The 17,056-nt window shown below is 67.1% G+C and overlaps 9 protein-coding genes across 9 annotated transcripts; 6 read left to right on the top strand and 3 right to left on the bottom strand.

Annotated features, from left to right (window-relative positions):
* Positions 1 to 1,215: 1,215 nt before the first annotated feature.
* MICPUCDRAFT_19817 (uncharacterized protein) lies at positions 1,216 to 1,911 on the bottom strand (the record flags this gene model as incomplete). Its single annotated transcript, XM_003060964.1, has 1 exon — positions 1,216 to 1,911. A coding segment is annotated over one exon (696 nt), but the record flags the coding sequence as incomplete, so codon positions are not given.
* Positions 1,912 to 2,518: 607 nt separating this feature from the next.
* On the bottom strand, positions 2,519 to 5,541 carry MICPUCDRAFT_48127 (major facilitator superfamily; the record flags this gene model as incomplete). The annotated part of the gene is made up of 3 exons (XM_003060963.1): positions 2,519 to 4,101; positions 4,252 to 5,149; positions 5,325 to 5,541. 3 exons carry the CDS (start codon positions 5,539 to 5,541, stop codon positions 2,544 to 2,546), a joined length of 2,673 nt encoding a protein of 890 aa, XP_003061009.1. The 3' UTR covers positions 2,519 to 2,543.
* Positions 5,542 to 5,730: 189 nt separating this feature from the next.
* Positions 5,731 to 6,657, top strand: MICPUCDRAFT_60846 (peptidyl-prolyl cis-trans isomerase; the record flags this gene model as incomplete). The annotated part of the gene is made up of 2 exons (XM_003061231.1): positions 5,731 to 5,994; positions 6,213 to 6,657. 2 exons carry the CDS (start codon positions 5,731 to 5,733, stop codon positions 6,579 to 6,581), a joined length of 633 nt encoding a protein of 210 aa, XP_003061277.1. The 3' UTR covers positions 6,582 to 6,657.
* A 253-nt stretch (positions 6,658 to 6,910) lies between these two features.
* MICPUCDRAFT_60845 (uncharacterized protein) lies at positions 6,911 to 8,398 on the top strand (the record flags this gene model as incomplete). The annotated part of the gene is made up of 1 exon (XM_003061230.1): positions 6,911 to 8,398. One exon carries the CDS (start codon positions 6,911 to 6,913, stop codon positions 8,396 to 8,398), a length of 1,488 nt encoding a protein of 495 aa, XP_003061276.1.
* A 329-nt stretch (positions 8,399 to 8,727) lies between these two features.
* Positions 8,728 to 9,509, top strand: MICPUCDRAFT_41378 (uncharacterized protein; the record flags this gene model as incomplete). The annotated part of the gene is made up of 2 exons (XM_003061229.1): positions 8,728 to 8,878; positions 8,953 to 9,509. 2 exons carry the CDS (start codon positions 8,728 to 8,730, stop codon positions 9,507 to 9,509), a joined length of 708 nt encoding a protein of 235 aa, XP_003061275.1.
* Positions 9,510 to 10,059: 550 nt separating this feature from the next.
* Positions 10,060 to 10,758, top strand: MICPUCDRAFT_60843 (uncharacterized protein; the record flags this gene model as incomplete). The annotated part of the gene is made up of 1 exon (XM_003061228.1): positions 10,060 to 10,758. The coding sequence occupies one exon, from the start codon at positions 10,060 to 10,062 to the stop codon at positions 10,756 to 10,758; it is 699 nt and encodes a 232-aa protein (XP_003061274.1).
* Positions 10,759 to 10,976: 218 nt separating this feature from the next.
* On the top strand, positions 10,977 to 12,234 carry MICPUCDRAFT_60842 (uncharacterized protein; the record flags this gene model as incomplete). Its single annotated transcript, XM_003061227.1, has 1 exon — positions 10,977 to 12,234. Exon 1 carries the CDS (start codon positions 11,173 to 11,175, stop codon positions 12,232 to 12,234), a length of 1,062 nt encoding a protein of 353 aa, XP_003061273.1. The 5' UTR covers positions 10,977 to 11,172.
* A 70-nt stretch (positions 12,235 to 12,304) lies between these two features.
* MICPUCDRAFT_28373 (uncharacterized protein) lies at positions 12,305 to 13,781 on the bottom strand. Its single transcript, XM_003060962.1, has 2 exons — positions 13,584 to 13,781; positions 12,305 to 12,935 (listed from the first exon to the last, which is right to left on the bottom strand). The coding sequence occupies exon 2, from the start codon at positions 12,924 to 12,926 to the stop codon at positions 12,369 to 12,371; it is 558 nt and encodes a 185-aa protein (XP_003061008.1). The 5' UTR covers positions 12,927 to 12,935; positions 13,584 to 13,781; the 3' UTR covers positions 12,305 to 12,368.
* A 1,927-nt stretch (positions 13,782 to 15,708) lies between these two features.
* Positions 15,709 to 17,022, top strand: MICPUCDRAFT_60840 (uncharacterized protein; the record flags this gene model as incomplete). The annotated part of the gene is made up of 1 exon (XM_003061226.1): positions 15,709 to 17,022. The coding sequence occupies one exon, from the start codon at positions 15,709 to 15,711 to the stop codon at positions 17,020 to 17,022; it is 1,314 nt and encodes a 437-aa protein (XP_003061272.1).
* Positions 17,023 to 17,056: the final 34 nt, after the last annotated feature.

Genomic DNA, 17,056 nt, shown 5'->3' with positions numbered 1-17,056 from the left:
TGTTTTTCGGCGGAGAAAGAAAGTCTGCCGGATAGGAAGAGAAAAGAAGGCGTGGATGGGATTTTATTGACGCGGGCGTCGCCGGGGGAGGCGTCGCACGCGGGCACGGAGAGGCGTGCCGTCGCGTACCGGGAACGCGAACGCGCGGCGGCGCGCGAAGAACGATCGAATTAGCGGAGACTTTTTAGACGAGTCGTGGGAGATCGAGAAGGGGACGGGGACAGGATAGTCGCGCCTCGCGCTTTTTTTTTTTACGAACGACGAAATTAAAGCTCGTCGCGACGGCGACTACTGCCCCGCCTCGAACGCTTCCCAGAACGCGTCGGACTCGTTCCCTTCCCTCTCGAGCGTGATCTCGCACGCGTCCATCAGCTCCAGCTTCTTCGCGCACGCCCTCCCGATCCTCTCCGCGGCGACCTCGACGTCCTCCCCGTCGATCCACGCGTCGCCTTGCGTCGCGTCCTCGCCGACCCACACGCGGAGACTCTTCTCGCCGCGCTCGACTAAGATGAACACCCCGCTCGAGTCTAGATCGTCCTCGTCGTACACCCCGAGGACGTCCATCGCGGGATAGTCCAGCAACCGCGTCATGTCGCTGACGCGCGCGGACAGCGGGACGTCATCGGTGGGCGCGAACCCGTCTTCGGCCACCTTCGTCGCGGCGGCTTCCGACGCCGCCGCGAACGCGTCGTCGTCCACGTCCTCCGCGCCGCCGCCGCCGCCGCCGGTGGGGACGGACAGGTACCTCCTGAACGGCCGCGCGGTCGACGCGCCGTCGCCGCCGTCGTCCTGGTACCCGGGCTGGTTGAGACCGACCGGGGGGAAGTGCCCGCTCGGCGCGCTCGAGCGCTCGCTCAGCGACCAGCCCTTCGTGAGCGTCGCGCTCCCGCCCGCGCCGGGGGGGGCGCCGCCGTGCGCGCGCGTCAGCGCGCGCGCCCACTCCGGCGCGGGGATCGCCGCGCCGCTTCGCGCGGCGACGGCGCTTCGTACCCCCTTCTCGTACAGGTCAAAGTCCGCGTCGTAGGACGCGTTGACGCCGACCGACGCCGTCGCTTCGTTCTTCGCCGACGCGCCGCCGCCGCCGCCCAGCGCGGCGAGGAACTCCGCGTTCTCCTCCCCTTGTCTCACGAGCACCATCGTCCCCGGGGTGACACGCTCGTACTCTCTGAGTTGCCTCGCGAAGGTCTCCCCGCGCGTCCTCCACTCCTTGCCTTTGCTCTCGCTGTCCTTCCCTAACCACACGTAAACGACGCCGCTTTTCGTTTGGAACACGAACACGCACCTCGAGTCGAGCAACTCGACGCCTATTTTCCCTCCGTCGCCGCCGCCGATGGTGACCTGCTTCGCGACGAGGTACTTCGGGTCGTGCTCCGACTGCGGCGCGATGACGTACAGACGATCGACGCCGCCACCGGGGAGGCTCTCCGTCCGACGCCGCTTATCCCAGATTAAAATCTGCGACGTGAATCCGATGTTTGGGTTCGCGATCCCTCTTCGCGCTTTCACCACCTTGAACGTCTCGTCGTAGTTACCTCCGTCCTTCCACATCACGTACGCGATCGCTATCGACACGCTCCGAGACACGCCCTGGGAGCAGTGCACTAGCGTCCGCCCCTGACCGTCGTGCGAGCGGTGCGACGTGCGAACGTAATCGATGCAATCGTACACGACGCAGATGATGTCCTCGTTCGGCGTGTCGTGCAGCCACAGCGGGAAGTACGTCATGTCGCCCTCGAAGTAGTTTGGTATGAGGAACCCGACGCAGTTTATGACGTGCGTGATCCCGTGCTCGTCCAGCGTCGCGCGGTTCTTCGCGACGAGGTCCCCGGCGACGTAGAGGCCTTCGGTGATTTGCGTGCAGTGCTTCTCGAAGTGCGAGAACTTCTCGCGACGAATCTGGAGCTCGGACATCGGCCGCGAGTCCGGGTCCGAGTCTCGAAGCGCGTCGAGGTCTAACCCCAGCGGCCGGTTCCCGCCGCTCAGGCTCAGGCGCGGGGGCTTGTTTCCCCCCGACGACCCGCCGCTCCCGGAGGGCGACGGCATCGTCACCCCGGTCGGCGGCGTATCCGGATTCGAAGTCGCGCTCACGTTCAGTCCTAATCCGGGGGGCTTCCTCGACGTGAGCCCGCCGCCGCTTCCGGAGCCACCGGCTCCGACGCCGCCCAGAGAGATTATCGGGACGCTCGGCGTGCTCGCGCTCGGCGACGCCGCGCCGCCGTCCGCCGTCCGCGGCGGCGGCGGCGGCATCTCGTCCCCCGCGCCCGGGGGCTCGTACCGCGGCAGCGACAAGCGCACGGAGTCGTTCACGCGCGGCGGCGGGTCGTCGACGTCGACGTCGGAGCCGCTGCCGCGGGAGAACCCGTCGCTGTCGACGTCCTCGGGGCCGCGCTTGCGCTCGTCGACGTCCATGTCGGTCATCGCGAGCGCGCTGCGCGGGCGCTCGCGATGGACGCTATGCGGGCCGCGGACGACTTTTGACTGGTGTGTGTTTGACTGCTGGTGTTGAAGGCAGTTTTTTCGAAGTAAACATTTATTCACAGCTCTTAATTACGAACCCTCACCTTCCACTTCCCCATGCTCCCCGATTGAAGCGAATTAATGTGCGCGCGCGCGAGTTTCAACCACGCGTACGCGATGAACGGCGTCGCGAGGACGGCGAGATGAAACGCGCGATCGCCGCTGACGAACCGTCCGCCCTTCGCGAGACACGTCGCCTTGTCCATCGCCGCCGCCGCCGCGACCGCCGCGGCTTTCCCTCTCAACCCCTCGCACCGCTTCTCGCTCACGGCGTCGATGATAAACATCGTGCTCGTCTCCACCCACTTGTACCCCAAGTTCGACACCGTGTTGAGCAACGTCATGTACGTCCCGCCCATGTCCGCGTCGGACACGCGCGAGTAAAACGACATGAACGAGACGAAATGAATCGTGTTCAGCCCGGCGTACACGCTCGTCCACGCGAACACGCACGCGTAGTACGCCCACGGGATCGCCGCGTTCGCGTCGCCGACGCCAGCGGGGACGAAGAGGACGACCGCGGACGCGCCGAGCGCGGCGACCGCGCGGAACATCCACGTCTTCACGACGACGTCTAACGGCCGCGGGCCGCCGGTCCAACGCGCGACGATCAGAGGCAGACACAGCGACACCGGCGTCATCATCGCGCTGATGGACGCCATGTGCTGCTTCGGGACGCCGCGCTCGAGGAGCTTCAGCGTCGTGATCGTCTCCGCGGCGCTGAACGCGATCGCGCGCGTGACGAGGACGCCGCACAGCTTGAGGACCGCGGGAAGGCGCGCGATGGAGACGGCTTGGCGGTACGAGTCCGCGACGCCCTCCACCGCGCCGGGCTTCACCGGCTTCTCTTTCTTCAAGAACACGAACACCGCGGACGACAGGAACACGAACCCCCAGAACGTGATGAACCCTTTCAAGCCGACGCTGCCGTACGAGTTCAGGACTAAGAACCCGGTGAACGACACGAAGAAACCGGCGGTTTGACCGACGCTGTTGCACGTCGAAGCGAGGCCGACGTTTTCGCGCGATAGCATCGTCAACGCCCAACCGTCCACGGCGATGTCCTGCGACGCGAGGAGGGCGTAGATCCAGAAGAACACCCCCGCGAGCGTGCGAACGTCCGAGCCCTCGTCGCTTATGAGCGCGCCGACGTTCTCCGCGGTCCACAGCAGCGTCGCGCCGACGACGCACTGCAGAGGAATGAGCCACGTCCGGCGCTGGCCGATCGAGCGCACGTACAGCGCGTCCACGAGCGGCGCCCAGAGGATCTTCAGGCTGAACGGCCACGACGCGAGGGAGAAGATCCCTTGCTCCGCGTACGTCGCGCCCTTCTCTTGGAGGATGAAGCTCACGGACGCGCTCAGGCCCATGGGGACGCCCTGGAGGGTGTAGAGCAGGAGGAGGAGCGCGATGCTGCCGCGATCCCCCTTCAGCGAGGAGGAGGAGGTCGACGACGACGAGACGCCGCGCTTCTGGTCGCCATCGTGAGACAGAGGCGCGCGATCGTCGTCGTGCGTGATCCTGCGCGTCGGGATTCGCCCGGTTCTGCTCCGCGTGACCGCCATGACGAACGCGCGTCGTGATCTGATCGGTGACGCGACAGATGTTGCAGAGTTCTCAATAGTCATTTTAGGTCGCGCGCAGAACAGAACAGTTTGGTCCCCGCGCGGCGCGAGCGCGAACGAGGTAAAGTGCTACATACGCCTCCGTTCGTGTTAAAACGTCTTATCTAACGGCGAGTAAATCTCCCCCAAGAGCGACTTGACGAACGCGGGCACCTGCCCGCCCGCGTCCGTGAGAAACAGCGACACGAGCTCGGGCGGGACGTAATCGAACGCCGGGTTCGCGACGTCCAGCGACGCCTCCATCCCGCGCTCTCGCGCCCCCCCGTCGTTCGCGTTCGCGTCCGCGTCCGCTCCCCCCGCGATCCCACCTTCCCCTCCTCCTCCTCCTCCTCCTCCTCCCGGCCCTCCCGCGCTGAAACTCGCGGCCGCGGGGAGACAGTCCGCCAGCGCGGTGTAGTCGATCACTTCCGCGGGAGACAAGAGGTCGTTCATCTCGAACTCGCGATCCCCCGGCCCCAGCGGCGACAGCTCGTGAAGCCCCGCGAGGACGATCACCGGGACGGAGTGCTTCTTCGCCGCGAGCGCGACGGAGAGCCCCCCGCCTTTCGTAAACACCCCGCCGTTGTTGAACACCCCGTGCGCGGCGAGGACGACGACGTTCACGCGGCTCATGACCGCGAACACGGACGCGTCGGACGTCGCCGTGCATTCGATCCCGGCGTCGGCGAGCCGCTTCGCCAGGCGGTGGCCGCCGAACGTCGGCGCGCCCTCCGCGACGACGCACTGAAACTTCCTCTTCCTGTTCGCTTCCCTCAAGAACGCCTCGACGACGTCGCTGCCGCCGGAGGTCAAGACCACGCACTGCGGGGAGATGTGCTCTAGGGCGTGGCCGGTGATGTGCGACTGCGCGGATTCGAGCTCGTCGACGAGCTCGCCGATGACCTCAATCACCTCCGCTTTGAACGCTCTCATGACGTCGTGGCCCTCCTCGCCGTCGTCCGCGCGGTCGTCCGCTTCCTCGCGGATGATGTGCAAGACGCGCCTGCACATGTTCCCGACGACGAGCTCTGGAGGAGTAGGCGGCGGGGGTGGGGACGGGGGGAGGAGGGGCGGTCAGAGGATGGAAGGGTTTTCGCGCGCGGCGGACATCGTTCTTCGCGGGGGCGGGATCGCGCATCCTCGCGCGCGAAAGCTCGATCGATCAGAGCGCGCGAGTCTCCCTGTCTCACGACGCGGACGCACCCAACGGCCTCGCGTCCACCATCTCCTTGCTCACCGCGCGCACGCCGTCGATGATCCCCTGCGTCGTCGGCGCTTGCTGCGCGGCGACCGCGTGGATGAGCACCTCGGTCGCGTGCCTCGCGAGCGCGATCGAATTCGTCTCCAGCTGGCCCCGCTTCAGCTTCGTGACGAAGTCGTCCAGCGCGGCGTGGATGCTTGAGACGCCGTGGCGGCCCATGGTGCGCGAGCCGGTGGTGGTCCCCTCGGTGCGTGCCGCTCGCTGTGAGGCCGGCGGCGTCCGCGTCCAACAGAACCCTCCCGCCGAAAATAATCGGAGCTGACATGACGCGCCGGGGACAGTTGTCATCATTCATCCTCGTCCGTCGCGCGCACTCGCCGTCGCGCACTCGTCGCGAGACCCTCCGACATGTCCGCCCTCTGCGTCGCCTCCCTTCGCTTCGCGCCCGTCGCGGCCGCGTCCGCGCCGAAAAACAGCGCCGTTCGCAAGGCGACCGCCGCGGTCGGGCCGTCGCGAAACGCCGCGCCGATCGCGCGACTCGCGCTCGCGTCGTCGTCCTCGCTCGCGGTCGCCCCCGCGGCGTTCGCCGCGACCGAGCACGGCAACGCGATCCTCCAGCTCGCGGACAGCCTCGAGGACACGATCCCGACGATCGCGATTTACGCCTCGCTGGTGCGTCTCGACCGCGTCCTCGGCGCCGTCGTCGTCCTCCGTCGAGCGGCGCGACATCGATATCTCCCTCCGATATCTCCCTCCGATACGCCGTCGCCGTGCATCGCACATTCCGTTCCGTCTCTCCGTCTCTCCGAGCCGCGCGGTCGCGTCGCCGTCGACGCGCCGACGCGTCGTCGTCGTCACCGCCGCTGACGCGCGCATCTCTCCTCGCGCAGGCTGCCGTCCTGTGGGGCTCGCGCGGCGCCATCTCGGGCCTGCTCGCGCTCGCGGGCGGCGAGGAGGCCACCGCCAGCCACATCCTCGTGAAGGATCGCTCGCTCGCCGTCTCCCTCCTCGAGAGGCTGAACGACGGCCCTCAGGATAACATCGAAGACAGATTCGCGCGGGAAGCGGGGAAGTACAGCGAGTGCCCGTCTAAGTCCAAGGGCGGCTCGTTGGGGACGTTCAAGCCCGGGCAGATGGTGAAGGAGTTCAACGACGCCGTCTTCGACGGGCCGGTGATGGAGATTCAAGGGCCGGTGCAGACGCAGTTCGGGTACCACCTCATCCTGGTCACCGACCGCGTCGAGAAGGAGGCGAAGTGAGCGCGCGTTCGATAGTCATAGCGAGCGAGCGACGGCGTGTTTATCGGTGGGTGGTAATGAAACGTGTGAACTAGAGAAACGCGCGCGTGGAATGGCTACGACCGACGCGGCCGCGCGTCGCCGTCGATGATGAAGACGCGCGAAGACGAAAAATGACTGTTGATTTCTGTCCCGAAAAGTATCTCGCGGGTCAACACGCGTGGTGATCTACGCCCCCCCCTCGCCACTGCACGGCGCGCCCGGACGCGTCACGCTCCCGGGTTACTCCAAGTACCCGTCACATCACACCCCGCGCGTCTCCGCGCGACGCGGTCCCTGAGACGCGCGCCATGGCGCTCTCCGACGCGGTGACGACGCTGAAGGCGACCGGGAACGAGCAGTTCCGCGAGAACGACTTCCTGAGAGCCGCGGCGTCGTACTCGAAAGCGCTCAAGCTCGCGAGCAAGGAAGGATGCGAGAGGTGCGTTCGCGCGGATGCCTCGCGTCGCCTTCGCTACGCGCGATGCGCGCCCGAACGCGCCCGCCCCCGCGCCAGATCGCGCGCGAGACGTTCAAAAACGAAACGTGCCGCCGACTCACGCTCATTCTCCCGCGCTTCTCTTCCCTCGCCCCTCCGTCGCAGTTCCCCGGAGCTCGCGCCGATATACAGCAACCGAAGCGCGTCGTTGCTGAAGCTCCTCAAAGTCAGCCTAGCCCTCGCGGACGCGGAGAAGTGCATCGAGCTGCGGCCGGACTGGGATAAGGCGCACTTTCGAAAGGCGGCGGTGCTCGAAGAGATGCGCGACGACGACGGCGCGTTGCGCGCGTTGGAAGCGGCGCTCGAGGTGGCGAGCACCCCGGAACAGATCGGCGTCGTCGAGGCGAAGATAAAGCTCGTGAAGCAGCGGCAGTCGCGCAAGCAGAGGATCGCGGCGCGGCCGCCGTCGAAGAAGAACGAGAACGACGGCGGCGAGGACGACGGCGTCAAGGGGAGCGCGTTTCGATTCGACGGCGGCGGCGCGGCGAGCGCCGACCCGGTCAAGGCGACCGCGGAGATGGTCGCGAACGAGATCAGGGCGAAAGCGGAGGTGGACACGATGAAAGTCACCGCGGTCGTCGCGGAGAGGAAGAAGAAGAAGAAAGGAGCCAAGGGCGTCGTCGTGGAGGACGCGAAGGTGGCGCAGCGGCCGTGGAGCGTCGAGAACGATCCCCTCGTGAAAGCCGTCGCGGAGGCGGAGGCGGCGGCGGCGTTTCCCGCGACGGACCCGAAGACGGAGAAGAAGAAGGGCGCGAAGAGGAAGAAGAGCGCGAAGCCGACGTTGGAACAGGCCGCGTCGCTCGCGGCCGCGCCGCCTTCGAAGCCCGAACCGACGCCGGCGGCGCCCGCGGAGGAGACGCCCGCGGCGGCGGCGGCGGCGGCGGGGGGGGAGAAAATCGAGGGACCCGCGGCGGTAAAGGCGGAGCAGCCCGCGCCCGCGGCGGCGACGATGGCGGCGCCGGCGGCGACGGCGCCCACGACCGGCAGCGCGACGGCGCCCGCGACGAAACCCGTCGCCGAGGCGAAAGCGACCGCGCCGGGGATCGAACCGCCGGCGCCGGCGCCGCTGTCGAAAGCGAAAGCGAGGGCGCTGAGGGCGCGGAGAAAGGCGGAGGCGAAGCGCGAACGCGGCGAGGGGCCGCGCGGGACCGCGCTTCTGGAGAAGAACGGGGGCGGGAAGGCAAAGGCTGAGGGCGAGGGCAAAGGCATGGCGGGATGGGCGTTAGGGTTCTTGGGAGCCGCCGCCGCGGGGGTGGCGGCGATCGCGATCAGCGCGGGGAAGGTCGCGAAGCGGAACTGACCGGCGGGCGCGGCGCTGGGCGGGAGCTCGTTCAGTTTGAATCTTCCAGTCATCAGAAAAGAGACGAAGCGCGTTTGAGAGCCACGACGCGCTTCACAACGACTCCACGCGCTTTACCCCCCGCCGCACCTCACCGACTTTCCTTTCGCTCGCCCACCAGGCGCGTCCGTCCCCGTCGCGTCCCTCGCGTGCTCCGCGTCGTCCCCGCGCGTCCGTCGTTTCACCCCGCGCGCGACTCCCTGACGCGCGCGCTCTCTCTCTCGCGCGCGCGTTCGCTCGTTCGAACGCCCTCGCTCTTTTTCCCGCCCCTCCCTCGCCGCAGGCTCGCTATGTCCAACAAGTACGTCATCGAACACGCGAAGAGCGGCCGATCCAACTGCAGGAAGTGCAAGGATCCGATCGCCAAGGACGCCCTGCGCTGGGGCAGCATCACGACGAGGGACGAGCACGATCAGACGTACTGGAGCCACCTCGGCTGCGGTGCGTCGCGCGTTTCCTGTCCGTTCAAACGCGCGCGCGCTCACGCCTTCCTCCTCTCCCGCCCCTCCTCGCAGTGACCGAAAAGCAGTTCACGAACGCGCTCGAGTCGTACGAGTCCCTGCGCGAGATCCCCGGCGTCGGCGACGACGAGGACATCCTCGGTCAGGTCGACCAGGCGTACGCCGCGACGCAGACGAGCGCGAACTTCGACGCCGCGCAAAAGGCGCAGGAGAAGGCGGACAAGGGCTCGCACAAAGTCGAGGAGAAGGAAGCGAAAGCCGCGGAGAAAGCCAAGGCGAAGAAGGACGCCGCGGCCGCGAAGCAGGCGGAGAAGGACGCCAAGGCCAAGGCGAAGGAAGAGAAGGAGCGCGCGAAGGAAGAAGCGAAGGCCGCGAAGGCGGAGCAGAAGGCTGCCGCCGCCGCCGCGAAGAAAGACGCCGCCGCCGCCGCCGCCGACGACGACGCCGAGGCGGAAGACGACGACGACGAGCCGATCGCGGTGAGCAAGAAGCGCAAGAACGCGTCCATGAAGCCCGCGAAGGTCTTCAGGGAAGGCAACCGGAAGTCCTCGCGGAAGGACGCGATCGCGGCCGAGGAAGCCGACGCCCCGTGCTCGCCCGCCGCGGCGTGAGCGCGCACAGCTGTGCGCGACGCAGCCCGACGACGACGACGACGACGACGGGCCGCGCGACGGACGAAACGACGACGCATCACGCACCACGCGCGACGCACGCGCGGATTTCATTCACTTCATTCACTGCGTTCTTGTATATAGGCCTGCGCACGCGCCCGATGTAACGAAACGACACGACGACACGCGAACGAACGCGACGCGCGCGCCCGCCGAGGTTTTGAGACTTTTTTAAACGAAACCCGCGCGTGTTTTCCTCCCGCAAACAGAACAGCACGCGCGCTCGTCCAACCCGCCGCACGCCTTCTCATCGCTCACGAGACGATGGCCCTCGCACTCGACTCCACCGACGAGCACGCCCTCTTCCGCGACTTGTTCCGCGCGACCGACGACGTGCGCGCGCGCCCGCTCCTCGCTCTCTCTCCCGCCTTCAAAAGCAACGACGCGCGCTGACGCTCCCTCTTCCCAGCCGCCCGCCGCGGAGACGTCCGCGAAAGCGCCCGCCGTCACGGAGGCGACGTTCCTCCTCGAGCGCGCGCCCTGCGAGACGATGTGCTGCGAACACGCGTGCGACCGCGGAGGCCGCATGCAGCCGGGCGACCTCTGCCTCGCTATCGCGTTCTGCAACGGCGCGTACGAAGAGACGCTGTACCGGCACCCCGAGTGCGCGCTCGCGATCCAGTACGAGCGCGCGATCCGCGTTCACGGCGCGCTCAAGGACATCCCCGGGGTGAAAGACTGCGGGAAAGGCGCCGCGAAGACGCTCGAGAAGTGCTACGACGCGGCCGTGGCCAAGGCGGACGCCGACTTCGAAAAGTACCTCCGGTTCTACGTTCGAAAAGAAGAACCCTCAGCCGAGGAGGACGGCGACGCCGCGCTCGAAGCGGACGCGGCGAAGCACGAGCACCGCGCGACGTCGCCTCCGCCGAAGCGCGGGAAGACGCCGAAGAAGAAATCGACGGCGACGTCGGCGTCGGCGTCGGCGTCGGCGTCGACCGAGGCTCAGGCGCAGAGAGCCGCCGCCGCCGCCGTCGAGGCGAAGGAGGAGCGCTCGCTCGCGAAAGCCGCCGCGCGCGACGCGCGCGCGACGGCGAGAGACTCGAAGAGCGCGATCGCCGGCGGCGGCGGCGTCGCCGCGAGCGCGAGCGCGTCGAGCGCGGCGACGCGTCCGAACAAGCGGAAGCGGAAAGCGTTCGAGGACGCGGCGAAGAAGATGGACGAGATGAAGAGGGAGTCGCCCGCGGCGTGACCGGGGGAAAAGTTTTACAGATTTTCACGGCTCTCCCCCGAGCGGCAGCGGCTCTCTCCCGCGGCGTGAAAAAAAGAAGATCGTGGGCCAGCCACCGCTGTGAGATTAACTCCTAAACAACGGTCTACTTTATCACTTAACCTAACCTGGAAACGACGCCGACACGGAAAGCGACACACGCCTTTATCGTTCTCGCGGCGGCGCCGGCTCGCAGAGACGCCGCGCGCGACGCACGTCCCCGCCGTGTCACCCGTCGCACGCCTCGGGCGTCTTCGCGCTTGATTCGAGGACTCGCCGCTCGCGCGCGTCCGTTGTCTCCGACGAAGCGACCGAACGCAGCGCGCAACGCTCTCGAAAGCGACCGGCGCTTCGATCGGGAATTATCCACGGAATCGCCGCTAAACGTCGCGAACGATGTCTCGCTACGGCGACCGCGGCTCGCGCGAGGAGTTCACCATCGAGGACATCGCCCGCGGGCGGACGATAATGGCGAGCGACCTCGACAAGAGTTTCGAGCAGGTTTTCATGTGCAACAAAGCCCACGGCGACGCGCTCGTGCGCGCGTTTCGCAACAAAAAGTACCCGCGCCGCATCTTAGTCCACGGCAACATGATCGTCTCCGTGAAGATCGACGACCGCGGATTCGTCGTGCACAAGTGGACGAAGAAAATCATCGACCTGAAGCAAGTGTACCTCGTCGTGAAGGACTCGCGGAAGATCTACCAGCTCGCGCTCGAGTTCGCGCAGCGCCCAGGGGAGAAGAAGGCGTTCTGCGACGTCCTGCAGTTCGACCCCGGGACGAGCCGCCAATTCACGCAGCTCATCTCCTCGCGACGCAAGGAACTCCTGCGCGACGGCCCCGGCGGCGGCGGCGGTCCCTCCTCCGGGAGGTTCTCGGACAAGTACGCGCACGAGAGGTCCGCGAGCGGCGGCGGCCGCGGCGACGACGTCCCGACGATGACGCTGGCTGAGCTCGACGCGCAAGGTTCGGGCCCGCCGAGCGCCATGGCGGCGGCGATCGCCAAGGCGCAGCAGCGCGGCGGCGCGCAGCAGCAGCAGCAGCAGCACATTCCAGAGCATTCGGCGTTCACGCCCGCGTCGCCGACGCGCGGCGACGACCCGTTCAACGGCGGGTTGAACTCGTCCATCCCGCCGCAGCCGCACTCGCCGGTGGGGAACCAAGATTCCACCGCGGGTGATCCTTTCGGGCAGATGATGCAGAGCGTGAACCAGAACGGGCACCAGATGCAGACGCTGTTCTCGCCGTCGCCCGGTGGCGCGCAGCCCGCGAGCGTCGGGAACGGCGGCGCGGTCGTGGACCCGTTCGCGGCGCCGAACCCGTACGGGTCGCAGCCGCAGTCGATGCGGCAAAACCCGCTTCTCGCGCAGCAGCAGCAGCAGCAGCCGCTGGTTGATCCGTTCGCGCAGCCGCAGCAGCAGCAGCAGCAGCAGAAGTCGTTCAACCCGTTCGCGTGAGCGAGCGTCGTCGTCGCGCGATGAGTCATGGACGGAGAAGAGTAGAGAGGGCGAGGATAGACGATGCAAATTTAAAGTACATTCGTACGTCGAGATTACATTACATTACAGTATGCGCTTCGTTCACTCTCACGTCACTCGAGACCACCGAACTTCGTCTTCGGCACGACGCGACTGACGAAGTCCTGGTACACGAGGTGCCCTTTCCCCTCGGGATCGAACGACTTCCACGTCCTCTCGAACGTCTCGTCGTCCGGGTGAAAGTTCAGACGGTTCAACCACGCGCGAAACTCTCTCGGGTCCACGGTGCCGCTCCTGTCCCAATCCAACTCGCGGAACACCTTGATCATGCTCCCCTTGCCGTCCATGAGCTGCTCGATCTTCTCCATGAGCATCTTCTCCAGGCCGTTACCGTACAGCATGTGCGACGTCGGGACGATGTTCGCCGGTTTCGGGTCGTGGTACGCGTCCCACTGCCAGTTCCCGTCGACGAATCCGGCGTTGTCTTGCTCCGGGATGAGCGTCTTGAAAAACCCCTCAAAGTCAATCTCGCCGTCTTCGTTCGCGTCGTAGTGCTTCAGGATCTTCACCATATCCTCGTGCCGCGGGTGGATGTTCATGCGGTGCAGCCCTTTCGCGAACTCCGCGTGCGACACCTTCCCGTTGCCGTCCGTGTCGAGATACTTGAACATCGCCCGCAACTTGACCAAACCGCTCCCGCGCGCGGACATCCACCCCACGAGCTTCTTCTGGAACTGCTTCACCGTCATCCGCTGCGAGCCGTCGTTCACCGCGGTCACGCGCGCGCTCCCGATGTCCCGCCCCTCCGTCGCCGCCTGGCGATGACTCTTCGCTCTCGACCGGTCCTCGTTCCCGTCCAAGCGTTTAATGTACTGCACCGTGTCAATCGCGTGCGACGGCACGAGCGCTTCGAGCATCTCGAAGTAGTCCAAATCCCCGTCCCCGGACTTGTCGTACTTATTGAACACCTCGTCGATGACCTCTTTCGTCGCCGCGATGTTGAAGTGGCTCAGCGCGGTCTCGAACTCGTCGCGGTCGACGCCGCCGCTGCCGTCGCGGTCGAAATATTTCCACGCGTTCATCGCCCCGCTGAACCCCGTCGCGCTGAGCTTCTCTATCGCCTTCTGCGTCAGCAGCCGCTCGAGCTCCTCGGCCGTGGTGATCTTCGGCACGTACCCAGCCTCGCCGGCTTTCCCGCGGTCGAAGACGCCCGGCTCTTGCATCGCTTCGAGGTGCGACTGGAGTTTCCCGCGGTCGTACCCCGCCCAGGTGTCTTTGCCGTCCGCGCCCCAACGCTCGCCCATGCCGCCGCGGCTCGCTTCCACGACCGACCTCGACTGCGCGCTGTCCTTCACGATCTCGTGCGCGAGCGTGGCGTAGTCCACGAATCCGCTGTTCGTGGGGTCGTACTTCGCGCACAGCGCCTCGAACGCGTCGTCGGTGGGGTCCACGTTGAGCCTCAGAATCGCCTTTCGTAAATCCGCCCTCGTGATGACGCCGTCCAAGTCGACGTCGAAGTACTTGAAGTGCTTGTGCAGCGCCTGCGGCGTCGCGTCGCCGCCGTTCGCGCCCGCGAGCTTCTCGATCATCGCGGCCTCGATGTGCCTCACGCTGAGGTTGTGCTGCCCGACGTGATCGTCGTACAACACGACGTTGATGTCCCCGGCGGTGGTTTTCCCCGGCCGCGCCGCGTCGTCGGGGATCATGTCGTGCATCCTCGAATCGCGCTTCTGGAACATCGCGGTCCCGACCTTCTCTTGCTCCATGGACGGGCGCTGGATGCCGCGCTCGGGGAGGACGCGGTACCCGCGCGGAGTTTTCATCCCCGCGGTTTGGACCTCGCCGTGCCAGATGCGGTCGTTGACGTGCCACGACTGGTCGCCGTTCTTGTCGTACGTCTCCTCGTCCGCGCCGCCTTTCACCTGGGTGATCCCGCCGTCGCCGCCGCCGGGGACCATCTCGCCGATTTTCGGCGCGAACCCGCGGTAGTTGTACTGCTTCCTGTACTCTTTCGGGGACGTCGGCATGAAGTCTTGCGGGAGCAAATACCTCACAAACTCGTCGTAGTCCAGCGTGCCGTTCCCGTCCGCATCGTGCTTCTTGAACAGCTCCTCGACGATTCTCGGATCCGCCGGGTTCACGTTCACGCGCTTCATCGCGTCGTGGAACTCGTGCAGGCGGATGCCCTGCTTGCGGTTCACCCTCCCTCCCGCGGCGGACATGCCGGATAAGATTCGCATCGCGCGACCGATCGTGTCGCCGCCGTTGACGCTGATGCGCGCCATGAGCGACGTCCGCATCGCTTCCTCCACCTTCTCCACGCTGTTTAGGCTCGCCATGGGCTTGCACTGGTGGTCGTACGGCAGCTCCGGGATCGGAGGGACGCCGACGGCGGCGACGGCGCCCGCGGCGGAGTCCTCCGCGCGTCGCCGCTCCCATTCCCTCTGCGCGATTCGACGCGGCGTCGCGTGCGTGTTCTCATCCGCGTACGGCGCCGTCTCGCTCGCGGGCGTGTGCGCGGGGGACTCGCGTCGGTCGCCGAACTTGTGCGGCGTCGACTCCTCCGCGTGCGCGCCGCCGAACACGCTCGAGATGGAGTACAGGCCGTTGTTTTCTTTCGACTTGGCGCGCGTCGCCGCCGCGTCCTCCGCCGCCGCTCGATTCTCCGCCTCGATGAGCGCGTCGACGTCGTACATGCACGAGTTCGGGTCGCTCTTCGCCGCGGGCGCGCGCGGGGACGACGGCTGGCCGCGCTGCGGCGGGTCGTAGTCCGGGTCGTTCGGGCCTCCGATGCGTATCCCTTTCAGCGCGCGGTTGTGCACCTCGAGCGCGACGCGCGGGATCGTGACCCCGGTTAACGGGGAGTCGCCGACCGGGGCGTACACGCTGCTGATCCCCACGCCCGTCGCCGCGAGGCTCGCGAGTCTCTGAGAGAGGAGACGGACGGAGAGGAAGTCCCCGGGCGCGGTGTTGGACGTGATTCCGCACGTCGCGGCGACGGCGTCGTAGGACGCGGGCGTCACCGCGACGTTCAATTCCGCGATCGCGCGCCTGAAATCGACGTTCAGGATCGCCCCGGGCGGGGTGTAGTCGCTGCTGCGCACGTGCCGAGCGAGGTAGCGCGCGATCCCGCCCGCGCCGTCGCCGCCTTTCTGGAAGATCTTGTCCACGAGGGAGAACTCCCACGGCTGCGCGGCGGGGAGAACCATCGCGCGTGCGTGTGCGTGTGGCGCGCGCGTGCGTATGACGGAAATGGGAATTATTAGACTCTTGGCGACGACGAAGGGACGACGGCTCCTGCGTCGAAATTGCGGAAACGTACTGTATTTCACCCATCCCTCGGTTTCAACACTTGATCGCTTCCCCTTTCAACTGATCGATGAACTTTTTAGTATGGAATCGCCCTCAGGCGCTCGCGGGTCGGCACTACCGATCGCCCCAGCCGCTGGCGAGATGGCCGCGCGCGTCGAGCCGTCATCGCGCGTCCCCAGCGCGCGCGCCGTCGCGCGCGCTTGGTATGCGGCCACCAGATCCTCGTCGCGGTCCTCGTCGCCCCGGGGTCTGAATCGCGCGACGCTCGCGTCGTCGTCGCGTCGCGCGCGTCGCGCGAACGCGTCGTCGTCCTCCTCCTCGTCCTCCTCCTCCTCGTCCTCCTCCTCCTCCGATGCGCCGCGCGCGCGCCTCACGCCACCCCCTAACGTCGAGCCCGACGGCACGCCGCGCCACATGTTCATCTTCGGGCTCGGGTACGTCTCGCTCGGCGTCGCGAACACGCTCAGACGCGGCGGGTGGACGGTGTCGGGGACGTGCCGCGACGAGGCGCGCGCTCGATCGCTTCGCGACGCCGGGATCAACGCGCACGTCTGGCGCCCGGACGACGGGATAGGGCTAGACACGGACGGCTGGCGCGCGCTGTGCGCGTCCACGCACGTGTTAGACTCCGTCCCGCCGGTCGCGGACTTCGACCGCGACCCGGTGCTGTCGGACAAGGCGTGCGTCGACGCGCTCGTCGCGAAGTCGCGCGCCCGCGGCGGCGGCGACGGCGGTGACGGCGGCGACGTCGTCGCCGCCGACGACGCGTCGCCGTTGCGATGGGTCGGATATCTCAGCAGCACGGGCGTGTACGGCGACTTCGCGGGCGCGTGGGTCGACGAAACCACCGCGGTGCGGCCGTCCAGCGCGAAAGGCAAAGCTCGGGACGAGGCCGAGCGCGCGTGGAGAGACCTGAGAGTCGAGTCCGGCGTCCCCGCCTTCGTCTTTCGCCTCGGCGGCATCTACGGCCCGGGACGGAGCGTCTTGGACGCCGTCGCCGCGAAACACGCCGCGGGGGTGGCACCCGCGACCGCCGCGAGCAAGGCGGAGCGAGGGACGCGGAAGTTCATATCGCGAGTCCACGTCGCGGACATCGTCAACGTGTTATTCGCGAGCGTGAACAAAGTCGCCGAGCGCGGCGGTTACGGCGGAGAGACGGAAGAAGAGGACACTGTGTACAACGTCGTGGACGACGAGCCCGCGCCGCGGGGGGACGCCGCGGCGTACGCGCGGTCGCTGCTCGGGATAGAAGAATTCGAGGAGAACGACGCCGACGCGACGGAGGACGAGGTCGCGGCGGCGGCGGGAACGGCGTATCCGTCGAGGAGAAGCGGTGAGGAGAAACGCGTGAGAAACGCGCGCGCGAAGACGTCGCTCGGCGTCGAGCTGTTGTTTCCGACGTACCGCGAAGGGCTCGCCGCGATCGCGGGGGGGGATAAGACGCCGTTCGATTGAACGGCGTCTTCGCGCGCATGCGATAGATAGCGAA

The sequence above is a fragment of the Micromonas pusilla genome (assembly GCF_000151265.4).
Source record: "Micromonas pusilla CCMP1545 genomic scaffold MICPUCscaffold_9, whole genome shotgun sequence".
NCBI lineage: Eukaryota > Viridiplantae > Chlorophyta > Mamiellophyceae > Mamiellales > Mamiellaceae > Micromonas > Micromonas pusilla.
This window is presented reverse-complemented; position numbering and strand designations above follow the sequence as displayed.